A 16230-nucleotide genomic window follows, 5' to 3' on the forward strand; every position below is an offset into this window, starting at 1 on the left:
TTTTGAAGAAAGCATAATTTTATCTTGGACATAATAAAAATTTTGATATAGCAAGATTTTTTTTGAAATGGCTATTTTAATTGCATTGTTTGATCTATTATCTATTCTCTTAAGTGTCCTGGAGCCTAAAGAAACTTCTTTTAATACTTTCTTCCCCTGAAATAACCACTTCATCTTATCCTTCCTTTAGTGTCCAAGCTTTTTGAAAGACTAAAACATACTCGGTGCTACCACATTTTTCCTCTTTACATGCTCAAACTGTTATAGTCAGGGGTGGCCCCACTATACACAGCTGAAATATCCTTCCTAGAGAAAGAATACTAATGGTTTTCTACTGACAAAGTCCAGTTTTTCTCATCTCAGTTCTTTATTTCAAGTTCTGCCAACATCTCATTTGTTTTTTACCCCATCCAATTTGAGACCATCTCCCTTGGACATTCAAAACAGATTTTTAATCATTTTCTGGGGCTGCATTTCTGACAGCACTTTCTCAGCTTCTGTCAGGAGCTCCCAATCTTCCATCTGACGGTAAGTGTTGATGTCTCCAGCATTTTGTTTTCTAATCGTACATATTCTCTAAGCAGCCCCGGTCACCATCTTGGTTCCAGCTATTGCCCATATGTCAAGAATTTCCAAATCTGGCTCTCGCCCCCGTCTCCAGGGTTCTGTTTCCAGATCTTACTCGCTGATAACGGGCACCTGAAAACCAAAATGCCCAATATTAAACCCACTAGCTTGCCTTCATACGTATTTCTCCTTCTGCTTTCTCTCTTCTGTAATGTAACCTTTGTCCTCATAGTTCCCTAGTTTAAAACCTTACTGATGTCCTTGACTCTCTTCCCTTTCTCCAGGACTATCTGGTCATGAACTTGATTCCTCTTCAGCATTCCGCTGCTAGTGGCCAAGTCGTAACCTCCACCCCTTATCTGTGCTGTCTGCAGCCTCCTAGCTGGAGTCCTCCAATTTCTTCACCCTGTGGTCAGACCTACCTTCCTAGGCTGCTCATGTGGCCATATTTCTCCCTCACCGAGTGCCGTCAGAGCCTCCCTCTCTTTCTTGTAGGAAAATGAAGAACTCTCTTTAAAACATGCATTGGGTGATTGGGCTCAGCTTTCCTTTCCCATTTTATTTCTTCATATGTTCTGCTTATAACTGACCACTTGAAAGAACATAAATATACATCCTCATTTCTCTGTGCCTTGTGATTAATCACTTTATATAAAGCCTGATCATCCTCCACAAGCTCTCTCAAGAATCAGCTTCTATATGTGGTCCTCCTTAATCATCTTAGGCAGAATTAAGTGCTTTCCTTTTTATACTTTCACTACGTTTATTCTTATGGCCTGTGTAGGGCTTTTGACATTATATTATAGTCAGCTAAGTGCCTCTGTTTCCACCAGACTGATTTCCTTGAGGACAGTGGATATCCATGCTTATTTGCAGCCCCTAGCATGCAATATATTTGCTAAATGCTTTAGAGTGTATATGTAAAGAAATGACTATTTGAATGATGTTCATAAAAAGAGAAGCTGTAGAAATGTCATCATTATTCATCCTTTTACTTTTCAACATCCAGAAAAGTTTACTCAAAGGGATTACATTTTCTTTCTTAACTGCCCAAAGACTTGACCACTTTTACTCAATATATTAGCATTTTCTTTCCAGGAGAATTTACCCCAGAAATGCAGTTGCGGATAAGGCAAGAAATTGAGAAAGAAAAGAAAACAGAACCGTGGAAAGAAAAATTCTTTGAGAGGTTTTATGGAGAAAAGTAAGTACTAGAGTATTTTTTCTCGTTTCTCTTAGAAGGAAATGAAAATGTAATTCTCTGCTTCACATAGCACACTCATATGCTGTAAAACTTAATAAACCTGCGATAAAAGGCAATAGTCCCTCGGTGTAAGAAATTGCAGATAAAATTATAGTGGCATATCAGCACTTAAATGTTTTAAAAAATGCATTTTCAGTGGTTTATAACTTGTTCATGAAAATTTATTTCAGGCTGAAAATAGCACATGAAATCCTATAGAAGTCATTTTAGTTTTCTTAATTTTAGTAAAATTCTCATTTTCAAATATTTTCAGTAATGAATATAGATAAGTAGTTTTAGGTGCATGTTCTCACACTTTTCCAAAAATATTGACTGTACATATATATTTTAATCTGCGTTTAGTCCTTTTTTTAGGGAGAGCCTGAGGTATTATCCTTCACTTTACCTTCTTCAAGTGTAATCTCTTTTTAATTTATTGTTTGTGTGTATGTGTATGTGTGTTTCTTTTTTAAGTGATATTAGCCACATGAAAGTGTGACAGTAACTGAACTAACATGAAAGCAGTTTCATCTTTGCCTGACATTTAGCAGAGATGTAGTCTACTTGGGCAAAATTAGTGTCTCTTAGACAATCAGATCCCTAAGAAAGGAGAGGTTTAGGAGCTAAATATTAACAATAACTTCAGATCCTCCTCAGTAGAGGAGTTTGGGCTTTAACTTACACATAACACAATTAATGCTTGAAAGTTGTTACTTTGCTTAAAAGACACAGAAGTCATTGCAGATAACTTAACCTATGTCATACATGTCACAAGTCTCACATGGCAGCTCTCCATGAAAAGAAATCAGGTGATTAACAGACTGCTTGCAGCAGACACCCAGAATACACCAGCCTTGGTGAATTGTCCTACCTGGCAGTATTCCTGAGTAGGCAGGCCTGTTTTTATTAATAATTGCTGTGCCAGGATTCCTGGATGCATGTACATATTTAAGTAAAACTAAATAGAGATAATGACTTTTCTAAAAAATTAAAAGCATGGCAGGCTACTTATATGTCTTCACATATAATCCCCATCTATGTTACTCAAGTCTTGTTGCTTCACAATCCTCACTGGAGATTTTGAAAATACATTCAGATTCCCTAGACCCTCCCCAAACATACTGACTGAGGATCCCCAGGAGTTGGGCCCAGGATTTATTATTTTTAGAAGCTCTCCAGGTCATGCTGGTGCCCAGCAGGATTAGGAACCCTGGGGGACAAGATTGAAGACCACATAGAGCCTTCCCTCTCCTTTGTCTGTGAAAGGAAATGTTGGGGGTACTCTTCCCAGGAATGGCAGAAACGTAACTGAGCGAGTTACCTCCAAAGCATTGGTTCTTAATTTTGGTTGAGTAATGGACCCATACTTTTATTAACTCAGCATATTTATCCAACATCTCCTCTGTGCCAGATGCTTCTCTGAATGCCAGGGGTGCAGTCCTCTGTAGGGCTTCCTAGGCTCTACCCTCAGAGAGCCTCCATTCTAGGAACTTACGTTGCAGAGAGTTTTCCTTCATTCAGAAATAACCGTCGCACACACTCTGGCTCTGATATGTTTTTAAGAGCTTTGCAAATGTTACTTCGTTTAATCCTCCCAATAATTCTAGAAGGGGGATGCCATTTTTATTAATTTTTTTTAAAAGATTAGGAAACTGAAAGAAAGTGAAGCTAAGTAATGTTCCCAGGTTTATAACACTGAGCTTAAGTAACTTGTTCAGGGTCTTAATCATGCAAATCCTTCTCAGAAAATTTCATGCACATGTGTAATTTTTTTGCATGAAATTCGGGGGCTTCACAGACTCCCATGGATATCAGATTTAGGGCCCATGCCCTGGAGGGTGACAGCTACGGTACTATGAGTAAACGTGACCCCTCATCACCATCACCAAGCTCTGAATACAAGAAATTCTTCTATGTGACCCTTTTCTTGCTGTAGTTTATCAATAACTTCTGTCCCCTCACATCACAGGACTTGTCTTTTGTTGTTTTCTGTCTTTAAATATATTCCAAATAGCAGATGTATTTTGCCCTTCTCTTTTTGTTACTCCTAGGTTACCTATATTCCCCCAGTCTTTGAGGAATTTTCCCTAGCACCAGAGAGTTTTCAGGTGACTGACACCTGTGCCTTATCATTGCTCTTAAGTTTTTTCAAAAATTTTGCCCAACATTTAAACTTGTCTCCAATTAAGATCTGATTTAGTTTTCTATTTGTTTTTGATATTTCTTATGATTCTTATTTGCTTAATTGCTTAATCTGTTTATAAGTATTCTATATTTGTTTTACTTGGCAATAATATATTATATATATATATATATATATATATATATATGCATGCTAAGCATTATATGGCTTGATCTGTGAATCTGTGGTTTAGATTTCTTGAAGTTAGGGATTTTCTTTGCATACCATGGGGTGTGCTATGAACACCTTCCTTCCATGCCTTTTGGCATCTTAAAGCTATTTTCCCATGAAAACAATGAAATGTTGACATAGGCATGTTTTATACAGTGCTGTTTTATATGTGTGTACATACATATAAAACAGCACTGTATAAAACATGCCTGTGTCACTGTATAGAAACATGCCTGTGTATATATATATACACACACACATGCATATATACTTACCTATATATATATTTAATAATTAACTATTAATCAATTAGCAGAAATTTGGCTGTCAGTACATAGACTTCTGTATGTTATAAACCTAACCTAGTATCGGTGATATCTCTGCTTGACCTAGTCACAAGGGACCTTATTTCTAGCTGGCTATTTTACTTGAAATTTATCTGTAATGTAGTTGTTTTGCTCCTCTGAGTATAATATAGTTATAAATAGTAGCTTTTGAGCCCATCTTAGGATATGTTGAAAGGAAAGAGATTAATTATGAAGGCAAAATCTTCTGTCTTCTTTTCAGAGACTTGTGAACTTAAGAAGGCAATGATCAGATACTCAAAAACATGTATTCAGCTATATTTCCCTCTTATTTTGAGGATTTTATTTAAGTTAAAGGTTAAAGTGGATTTCGCTGAGGTGTTTTTTTCCATCAGTATTTATTACAGCTGTATTTCTTCACTCAAATGTGTTTCTTTCTCTGGAAATGTTCTTCTGCTTATCTTTGTCATTCCCTGTACCCTGGATTTAACTTCATTTAGAACAGCATATTTCTTTCCCATCTGATGCTGACCTTATAACTTAATATGACAGAAAATAGTGATTTACAGTAACTTGATTGTAATTCTGATTAGCTTTGCCTTAAAACCTGAACACCAGGCTAGATTATTACTTGACTTTTTTTCTTATTTTTACTATCTTGAATGGAATATCTTTACAGGAAGAGATCTACATGAAAGAATTTAAAAGTCTTGCTTCACAGAAATGTAAGCTGGTAGAATAACTTTGATGACCTAGACTATGTTTTGTTATTCTTCAATGAAATTTCCATATTGTTTTAGGGTAGACTTTTAGATGCTAAGATAAGATGATTAACACTTTTTAAATTAAAGAGAACCAATCTTTGGAATTCATTTTAATTTCAGAATTTGACGAATTTCATTCATCTTCCATTGATCTTAATTATTTAGTTCTGTTACATCCTCTGAAGACTACTTCATTTTCTATTATAAGAACATCTTTCTTCTCCTTGATTTTTTTGCTTTTCCGCTAATATTTTCTAATATTTGTTGTACATAATTTTCTTACTCCTTTTCTAACACTTGGCAAGGATCATGTCTCCTTGTTTACAAAATAAAAATCTATACCCTTCTTAACCAGAAGGAGAGTTTTTTGTTGTGTTTATAAAAGCAGCATAAAAACTACACCATTATAAAGTAGTTTATATAAATTAATCATGTTAGTGATTATAAGATTAATTTGATGCGTTTACTTCTATTGAATACTACATTTGTAAGAGAACCAAGCTGTACCTTTTGTGGCTGAGCAATAATGTAACGTCTCTAATTTCTGTTCAGGTTGGGCATGTCAAGAGAGGAATCTATGAAGCTCACTTCTAGACCAAACAACGATCGAGCTGAAAGTAGTTCCTCATGTGGGACCTCTGGCCTTCCAGGTTCTTCTGCACAGACTGCCTTGGAAGAACAACAACCAAAAAGCATGAAAAGTCCAGCTTCTCCAGAGCCTGTTTTCTGTGCCACTCTTTGTCCTATGATAGAGGTTCCAGCTAAAGATGTGATGGCAGAATCAGAATCAGAGGATATCTTGATCCCTGAAGAATCTATAATTCAGGAGGAAATTGCAGAAGAGGTAGAGACTAGTATCTATGAATGCCAGGATGAAAATCATAAATTTTCTGAGGAGTCTGAAAGTCCAACCAACTCTCACGAAGAGCCCCATATTGCAACTACTGAAGATAACTTGGAATCTTGTGTTATGATGAATGAGGTGTTAGAAACCTTACCTCATATTGAAGTTAAGATAGAAGAGAAATCAGAATCTCCCCAGGAAGAAATGTCAGTTGTTATTGATCATTTAGAAGTCTGTGATGCTCTTGTTCCTTCCACTTCATCTGTGACTCATGTCAGTGACACAGAACATAAGGAGCCAGAAACTGCAATAGAGACCAAAACTCCAAAAATAAAAACAGGGTCATCTTTTCTAGAAGGCCAATTTCCAAATGAAGGAATTTCTGTAGATATGGAGCTACAGAGTGATCCTGAAGAACAGCTTTCTGAAAATGCTTGCATCTCTGAAACTTCCTTCTCTTCTGAGAGCCCAGAGGGAGTCTGTACCAGCCTGCCATCCCCAGGAGGGGAAACCCAGTCCACGTCAGAAGAATCATGTACTCCAGCCTCCCTTGAAACGACGTTTTGTTCTGAGGTGTCCAGCACTGAAAATGCAGACAAATATAATCAGAGGAATTCCACTGATGAAAACCTTCATGCATCTTTGATGTCAGAAATATCTCCAATATCCACTTCCCCTGAAATATCAGAACCATCTCTTCTGTCCAACTTACCATTAACATCTGAAGCATCGCCAGTATCCAACTTACCTTTAACATCAGAAACATCACCAATGTCTGACCTACCTTTGACATCAGAAACCTCTTCAGTGTCTTCCATGCTTCTCGCCTCTGAGACCACTTTTGCATCCAGTTTGGCACTTCCTTCAGAAACATCTCCAATTTCTAATTCTTCCATGAATAACAGAATGGTGTATCAACAAAGAAAGTCACCGTCTGTATCTGAAGAACCACTCTCCCCACAGAAAGATGAACCTTCTGCCCCAGCCAAACCCCTGGGAGAGAATCTTACCTCCCAGCAAAAGACTCTATCCAATACTCCTGAACCCATCATAATGAGTTCTTCTTCCATTGCTCCTGAAGCATTTCCATGTGAAGAATTGCACAATAAGACCCTGAGTCAGCAGCCTTGTAAATCACATGTTGACAATGAGAAGTCCTACTCTGCATCAATTCCAGAACTTCCTTCTACTGAAATGATAAAAGTTAAAAATCATAGTGTCCTTCAAAGAACAGAAAAGAAAATAGTATCCTCACCGTTGGAATTATCTGTTTTTTCTGAAGACACAGAGAGTAAGGGAAATGAGCTTCCATCAGCCAAATTACAGGAAAAGCAATATGTCTCAGCAGTGGATAAGGCTTCATTTTCAGAAGGCTCTAGAAATAAAACACATAAGCAAGGGAGCACACAGAGTCGGTTGGAGACCTTACCTACTTCCAAGTTGTCAGAGCCCTCCAAGTCACCCGATGGGATAAGAAATGAAAGCAGAGATTCAGAACTATCCAAAAGGAAAACTGCAGAGCAGCACAGTTTTGGAATCTGTAAGGAAAAGAGAGCCAGGATAGAAGATGATCAGTCAACCCGGAACATAGCATCTAGCAGCCCACCTGAGAAAGAACAGCCTCCAAGAGAGGAGCCCAGGGTTCCTCCTCTTAAGGTAGGGTACTTAAAAAAAAAAAAAAAAAGAGGAATTCCATAGATAGGCTTTTCCTATTTAGAAAATTAATTTTTCAAGAAGAAACTAGGTTTTCCTCCTTCCAGGTTTTATGCAGCAATTTATTATCTAATCCACCCAGCTACCAATCTAATAGTAAATGATCCTATTTATGACCATGTATTGAACTCATACAAGAAGTTCAGACACATGCATATATTTAGACCTCAGCATTTAAGGAAACAGACTCAAGAGAGAGAACAGGGTGTGGAAAATCATGCAGGCCACTAAGACCCTGGGGCTTAAGGGTATTATTCCACGGCATAGGTCAAAGATGTACATAAACTTGGGAAAATGTGGAAAATTATTCAGTATTCTGTGAAAATTCAGTAGGACTAGGGAAAGAAGTAGTCAGTCAGAGGCCAGCATTAAGGAGATGAAGTACATATTATCCCTTCATTCATTTTCCAACAAAGATTGAACACCACCATTGCCTAGCAGAGAGGACATAGATATGGTAGAGCCTCATTCAGTATTTCTTGAATAAATCATTAAAATGTCCTTATGAACCCTCAGGGAGAATGCTGTATATATAGATATACAAATCTCATTTTTTTTTTATTTCCAAGATAATAAAGAAGCCTTTAACGTCACAAAATAATAAAGCCTTGTTGACAGATGTTTCTATTTATATCCTTTCTTTTCATCCCAGGTAAATTTTAACTCTCAGAAAACAAGCCTTTTATATAAATTGGCTCTACCTAAGTAAACTGAAAATTAAAGTTAATTCAAAAGAAACCCTTTGTGTAATTAGAGAAAACCCTACCCTCTTTCGTTTATACTTATTTTATGCCTTTATCTGAGCCCATTTATATTGTGGTATAATAGGATTGGTCTAGAATTATAAACATCTCAAGCTTTTAAAAAATCTTTTTATTTTTCTCTGTTCCATCTACTTTTTTTATGTGACTCATGAGCTCCACAGGTTGAATTAATTTTAAGAATATGATGATAGTTACTCTAATAAAGCAGTTCTATTAAATAAGATGCTAGAGATGTAAAAGATGAACATGAACTCCAATTAAAAACTCACTATGCATTTTAATTTCTGAAGTAATAGAATAATATAAATATCCCTTTCATGGGAAATATTTTTAAAGACATTAGTCTGATTTTTTTTTGTCAGAAGCTTATTTTCAAAGTGATATGCACTTCATTTAAAAAGAGAGATAAATAAATACTACAAGCATATTTGATGTTCATTCAGTTTTAAGCTCTTGCTTAAGGATATTTAAGTTTAATTTTTTAATATGTTGAATTTTCTAGACTAAGGGAAATATTTAAAAGGGAAAATTAAATACTCTCCCCAAATTCATCCTTTTTTGGCCTTTGTATTAGAAGAGAGACTTCACAAGCAGTTTTAAAATGAGAAATGAGATAGCGCAGGGAGATAGTTCCATCCATCAAAGTTCCAAAGCATAATTCTAAAGTGATATGTATGATCTTGTAGGATGTGTCAATTTAATGTAAATATACATATGTTAGCAAAATAGAGATAAGTGTTCTAGGAAAAGCTTTTTCTGAAGGGTAAAAAAAAGGAAGCAGAATACATATAAACAGCACTGAACTGGGAGCCCAAGGACTGTGTTATTCACTGGTTATATGACGCAGGGCAGTCTGCCTCCTTAGGCTTAGTTGTTTTACTATATATTGAGGGACTCCAGCTAGAGCCATTCTACCTCTACAAATCTATGACTCTTAGAATGCTCTTAGTGACTGGAGCATCACAGCATTGCTATGGGATGCCAGTTGTTAGGTCTTGTGCCTCATCAATTTGATGATGAGTTTGTGAGTCTCTTAATTGGCATGAGTAGGTGAACAATATATGTATAAAATTCAGCAGATTGTGGGTTACCAATATCAAAAGAAACTGCCCAACCCATACTTTCGTTTAGAAGCAGAAAATCAGAGTTGCTCTTTCTCTTATGCAAATGTAATGGTAATACAGTCCCTTTGGAAAACAGAGCACTCTCACAAATATAGTCTTATTCCATCTTTAAAACAGCTCTTTGAAGGAAATAGACCAGAAATAACTAGTCTCATTTTACAACTGAGTTTACCAACTTCTCCTGTGTTCTTATTATATATGTATAAGGCAGCATGCAAGGTGGCATGGGAGTACATAAAAACCACTGAGTTCCTGGTTCAGAGAGGTTATTGGAGAAGCAGGTACAAAGTGATTTGCCTAGGATCACACAGTTCCTTTGCGTAAATTCAGAATGAGAATTCTGACTAGTTACCAACTTCTTGGTCAAGGCATTTTTCTTTAGGTCAAATTAAGACAGATAAACTCAAATAGATTTGAGGTTCTAGTTTTTCTTGCCAACAAGGAAGATAATTTAAAAACTAAATATCTCAAGTTTTTTTTTTAGCTAACCTCATTTTAAGAAGCATGGATTTTGTTTCCATTTATGTGAGGCATTTAAGAAGATGTTTCATTTCCATGCCAAATGAAGTCACAATTGATGATTTTTTTTGTAGATTAAAAACTTGATTTTCACATTCATGCTACATGTCTTGTTGCTTTATATCCTAAAGGCCCATCCAGGGATTTAGGTGTAGTTCATTCTACATCATGAGAGAATCTAGCTAGTCTTTTCTCTTGCATTGTCACATTCCACATGCCTCCTCTGTGATCATGTATGAAGCATGTTATTTTTCTCTTCTCTCCCTCTTTTAGATCCAGCTTTCCAAAATTGGGCCACCTTTTATAATCAAGAGCCAACCAGTCTCCAAACCAGAGTCTCGAGCATCCGCTAGTACATCCGTCAGTGGGGGCAGGAACACAGGAGCCAGGACTCTTGCAGATATCAAGGCCCGGGCTCAGCAAGCTCGGGCCCAGCGAGAGGCTGCTGCCGCTGCTGCTGTAGCTGCTGCAGCGAGCATCGTCTCTGGAGCCATTGGGAGCCCAGGAGAAGGTGGAAAGGCGAGAACCCTGGCACACATCAAAGAGCAGACAAAAGCTAAGCTCTTTGCAAAACATCAAGCCCGAGCCCACCTCTTCCAGACCTCTAAAGAGACCCGATTGCCTCTGCTCAGCTCAAAGGAAGGGCCTCCAAACTTAGAAGTTTCTTGTACCCCTGAAACAAAAATGGAAGGTTCAATGGGTGTCATTATTGTCAATCCAAACTGCAGATCTCCTAGCAACAAGTCTGCACACCTCCGGGAGACCTCCACTGTATTACAGCAGTCTCTTAACCCAACTAAACTTCCAGAAACTGCCACTGACTTATCTGTGCATAGTTCTGACGAAAACATACCTGTGTCACATTTATCTGAGAAAATTGTTTCATCTACCTCTTCAGAAAATAGCAGTGTGCCCATGCTTTTTAATAAAAATTCTGTCCCTGTATCTGTTTGCAGCACTGCTATGTCGGGAACAATTAAAGAACATCCCTTTGTGAGTTCTGTTGATAAATCCTCTGTTCTAATGTCTGTTGACAGTGCAAACACTACGATCTCTGCTTGTAATATAAGCATGTTAAAAACCATCCAGGGAACTGACACTCCGTGCATAGCCATTATACCAAAATGTATTGAAAGCACTCCCATGCCGGCCACTACCGAGGGCTCTAGTGTATCGAGCTCCATGGATGATAAGCAGTTACTAATACCAAGCAGTAACGCTGGTAACTTAGTCTCCAGTCAGTACACCTCCGTGCCAACTCCCTCCATTGGAAATAGTTTGCCAAACCATCTTTCCACTAGCTCTGTCTTGATTCCCCCAACGGGAATTAACAACAGATTTCCTTCCGAGAAGATAGCCATGCCTGGGAGTGAAGAACAGGCCACTGTATCCATGGACACCACTGTGAGAGCAGCCCTCAGCTGCAGTGATTCTGTCGCGGTCACAGACTCTCTGGTTGCACACCCACCTGTCACAATGTTTACTGGAAACATGCTAACAATAAACTCCTATGATAGTCCTCCCAAGTTAAGTGCTGAAAGCTTGGACAAAAATTCAGGGCCTCGAAACAGGACAGACAATTCTGGGAAACCTCAGCGACCACCAGGGGGCTTCGCACCAGCAGCCATAAACAGATCAATTCCCTGCAAAGTCATAGTGGACCACAGCGCCACGCTGACCTCCAGCTTGTCTCTGACTGTCTCCATTGAAAGTGCAGAAGCCAGCGTGGACCTCCAGGGCAGGTCAGTGAGGACAGAGGCATCCATACAACCCATGGCCTGTCCTCAGGTGTCTGTTATCAGCAGGCCTGAGCCCGTTGCAAATGAAGGCCTAGATCACGGTTCTAGTTTCATTGCCGCATCTACAACGAAACAAGATTGTAAAACATTGCAAGCCACCTGCACAAGCCTCCGAGAATTGCCCCTTGTCGTTCCAGATAAATTAAATGAGGCGACTGCTCCTAGTCACAGCTTTGCTGAGCAGGCACGTGGCCCAGCTACTTTCAAAAGTGAAGCAGACACAACCTGTAGCAATCAATACAACCCAGGTAACAGGATTTGCTGGACTGAGGACGCGATGAGGAGCACAGGACAGCCTCTGGTTAGTCACTCGGGTGCAAATAAACAAAAAGAATATCTAGAACAGAGCTGTCCGAAGGCCATCAAAACTGAACATGCCAGCTACTTGAACGTGTCGGAACTTCACCCCAGGAATCTCATAACAAATGTCACTCTTCCTGTGAAATCCGAACTCCATGAAGTGGACAAGGGCTTTAGAATGGAGACTGAAGACTTCCCTGGCCCTGAGCTGCCGCCTCCGGCTGCAGAGGTAGCCTCCAGTGTACAACAAACACAGAATGTGAAAGCTTCCACCTCGAGTCCCATGGAAGAGGCTATGTCCTTGGCTACAGACACCCTGAAAAGAGTCCCTAGCACGGGGAGCTCAAGCTGTCGACTGTCATCGGTGGAGGCTAACAATCCACTGGTGACACAGTTACTACAGGGCAACCTGCCTTTGGAAAAAGTGTTGCCACAGCCCAGACTGGGAGCCAAGCTTGAGATCAGCCGGCTGCCTTTGCCTCTTCAAACTACCTCAGCGGGTAAAACAGCCCCGGAGAGGAACGCTGTGGAAATGCCGTCCAGCTCTCCAAATCCAGATGGCAAGGGATACCTGGCAGGGACTCTGGCACCACTACAGATGAGAAAGCGAGAAAACCACCCCAAAAAGAGAGTCGCCCGGACTGTGGGGGAGCACACGCAAGTTAAATGTGAACCAGGGAAACTGATGGTGGAGGCGGACGTGAAAGGGGTGCCTTGTGTCATCAGCGGCGGCGTGAATCAGCTGGGACACGGCCAGCCCTTGAAGCAAGAGTGGCTGAGCAAGCACGCCCTGCAGAACAGGGTCGTTCCCAGCCCCGAGGTCAAACAGCAGAAGCGGCTGCTGCCCTCGTGTAGCTTCCAGCAGAGCCTGTTTCACGTGGACAAGAATGGCGGCTTCCACCCCGACGCCGGGGCCTCGCACAGACCGCAGTTGTACCAAATGCCTGTGGCCGCCAGGGGCCCCCTGCCCAGCGCGGCTCTGCTGCAGGCCTCTCCCAAGCCCCCGGGGGGATGCAGCGCGTTTGCCTTCAGTAGGCGCCTGGAACAGAAGGGACTGGGAGAGGCGAGTCTTCCCGCGGCACCTCACCCGCTGAGGTTAGCCACCATGTTATCCCCCAACGTGCCCGTGAAAGACGGCGACGAGGTGGGCGGCACCACGCATGCCATGCCCAACAAAGCGCTGGTGCACCCCCCGCCGCCCCCGCCGCCCCCGCCGCCCTTGGCCTTGCCCCCGCCTCCCCCACCGCCACCTCCGCTACCTCCACCTCTCCCCAACGCAGAAGTCCCCGCCGATCAAAAACAACCGCCAGTTACCATGGAAACCACTAAGCGACTTAGTTGGCCACAGTCCACGGGCATATGTAGCAATATAAAATCGGAACCTCTTTCTTTTGAGGAAGGTTTAAGCAGCAGCTGTGAACTGGGCATGAAACAAGTTTCCTATGACCAGAATGAAATGAAAGAACAGTTAAAAGCGTTTGCGCTAAAAAATGCAGATTTTTCTTCCTATTTGCTTTCTGAGCCACAAAAGCCTTTCACCCAATTAGCTGCTCAGAAAATGCAGGTGCAGCAACAACAGCAGCTCTGTGGAAATTACCCAACCATACACTTCGGTAGCACGAGCTTCAAAAGGGCAGCATCTGCAATTGAAAAGTCCATTGGGATTTTGGGAAGTGGCTCCAACCCCGCCACGGGCCTGCCTGGTCCGAATGCTCAGATGCCCATTCAGAACTTTGCCGACAGCAGCAACGCGGACGAATTGGAACTGAAATGCTCTTGCCGGCTGAAAGCCATGATTGTGTGCAAAGGCTGTGGGGCCTTCTGCCATGACGACTGCATAGGTCCTTCAAAACTCTGTGTAGCATGCCTAGTTGTACGATAAAAGCTGAGTGAAAGATGCAGTATCCCTTTTCCACACGGAAAAGCCAGACAGCATCGGCAGCAGCAAATTGAAAAACACGGTCGTTTATATCATGCTAATTTATTTTGCTTTGGAACAGATTATCTTTTCTCTATGGGATTATTGTTTTCTTGCATTTCTCTCGTAAAGGGAAGGATGCCTCCCGACTGGATGGCTAAGTGGCATATCTTTTATGTATTTAGTTGCCATCCCCAGCTTTGGAAAATTTCTGTCTGTGTGTACACAGGTCACTTCTCCATTCTTTTTTTTTTTTTTTTTTTTATTCTTTTAACCCAGGTGTAGATAGGAAAAGGCCATTTTTCATTACTTAAGGACCAGGAATGCAGATGTAGAAAGAAGTTGATAAAAGTGATTGAAGGTGGTTATGCATTTTTCCGTAGATTAGCCATTACAGCAAGGGCTTTTACAGTTGGCTTTCCTGGACTTGACCACAACTATTAAATCACATTTGGACAGGGGAATCTGATTTAAATGTGTGATTCCTTGTATTTATTCATATCCCAAAAGTTATATTAAACGAGGTATGCCATTAATGAAATCCACTGTCCTGATTATTCTCTTTCTTCCATTTTTGCTCTTTCTCAGAGACTGTGCAGAAGATCTAGATCTGCCTTGGATTTTGTACACATATCGTAGTGAAATGTGTCCTGCTCCTGAGGTGGCAGCACAGGCCTCATGCCCAGGAATCTGGTTGTAGCCGTTTGACACCTGGTAATGTGAGATCAGTTGGCAACAGAGTTATAGACCAGAGGGTTTTGGAGCTTCAAGTGTGGCTTTTAAGAGCAAGTTTGAAACCAATGTCCTAAAATTAAAAGCAAAAGAATAAAATGCTCTATATGCACATATAAATGGGTTGATAGTGTAAATATTAGTCCATTATTTCACTCTAATACAATTACTAGATATTAAAATTGGGGGAAAAATAATATAGTCCTTTATTGGTGACACCCATGCATTCTGGCTGCTGACCTTGCAAAGGTCAGACACCTCTTTTTAAAAGTGTCGTTGATGACAAAAGGGACTACCCAAGGCTGAAAAGTTGACATTTTTCAGAACAATTTTTTTTCTCATGATTCACTACCTGTGTATTTGACTCTGAAATAATCCTTATTTTCAAGAATTGTTCTAGGTATGACATAGTTTGTTTTCTCCCTCAGGTGAATTCAATCCATTCTTCGTATTTGAGGGAACTGCTTTTGAAAAAGGGATACTGCATCTTACAATTATCTTCAGTGTTTATCCAGTAAAGTCTGAATGTTGAGTATTTGAGCTACCATTCCATACACTTTGGCCACTCTCATGCCGGAGAACAGCTGTAGTTCAGAAGGCTCTGTTCCCAAAAGCAAATTCAAAAGCACATGCACATTGTGGGAAGATAAAAGAAAACAAAAACCACGTCCATTTAACTTCCGATTACAGAGCACAAAATGTGGAGTGCCATTAACCCATTGATTGATTGTGGCTGTAGAATTAAAAAAAAAAAAAAGAAAACACGGGGGGAAATCATCTGTATCCAGGGTAAGAGTGACAGATATTTTCACATGGGATCATCCTAATCCAAGTAAACTTTTTGACATTCCTTTAAAATACGTCTTAAAAGTTGACTGGAATGAGCAGAAATTACATTCCTGAAAGAAAACGAACACTTGTGGTTTTTTATAATAACTACGGTATATGTTTTTTTCCCTCCATATTTATTATTGTGATGTTGCCAAATTTCTTTAGGTGATAGAGACATCATTTTGGATAACAAATTGCTGATAGTGAAAGGTACTTTATCTTCATAGGAAAAAAGCAAAGAAAGGCCTGCCGCTGTGGCCCCGATTCAGTGCTTCAGAACTGTCGCTCGTGTTTTTCACAGTAAAATTAACAACTGAGAAAGTTAGCAATGCACTTAACCAGCCCTTCCCAAAGAATGCAGCGTAAGTTCCAGCATCATACCAGGCTGTCCTGGAGTGGCATCCTTATCAGTGGTGTCTTTGTGGTCCGCTTGGCTGTGGTATCTTGATTCTGA

The 16230-nt window shown here is 40.2% G+C and overlaps 1 protein-coding gene across 1 annotated transcript in view; it reads left to right on the forward strand.

Annotated features, from left to right (window-relative positions):
- Positions 1-15006, forward strand: part of ASXL3 (ASXL transcriptional regulator 3) — a 136368-nt gene extending 121362 nt beyond the window's left edge. The window contains exons 9-11 of the mRNA XM_045527209.1: positions 1666-1771; positions 5785-7732; positions 10470-15006. Coding sequence (XP_045383165.1) covers positions 1666-1771; positions 5785-7732; positions 10470-14177 — 5762 coding nt within the window. The 3' untranslated portion in view covers positions 14178-15006. The remainder of the gene's footprint in view (positions 1-1665; positions 1772-5784; positions 7733-10469) is intronic.
- The last annotated feature ends 1224 nt before the right edge of the window (positions 15007-16230 follow it).

The sequence above is a fragment of the Lemur catta genome, chromosome 16, assembly GCF_020740605.2.
Source record: "Lemur catta isolate mLemCat1 chromosome 16, mLemCat1.pri, whole genome shotgun sequence".
NCBI classification, from domain to species: Eukaryota; Metazoa; Chordata; class Mammalia; order Primates; family Lemuridae; genus Lemur; species Lemur catta.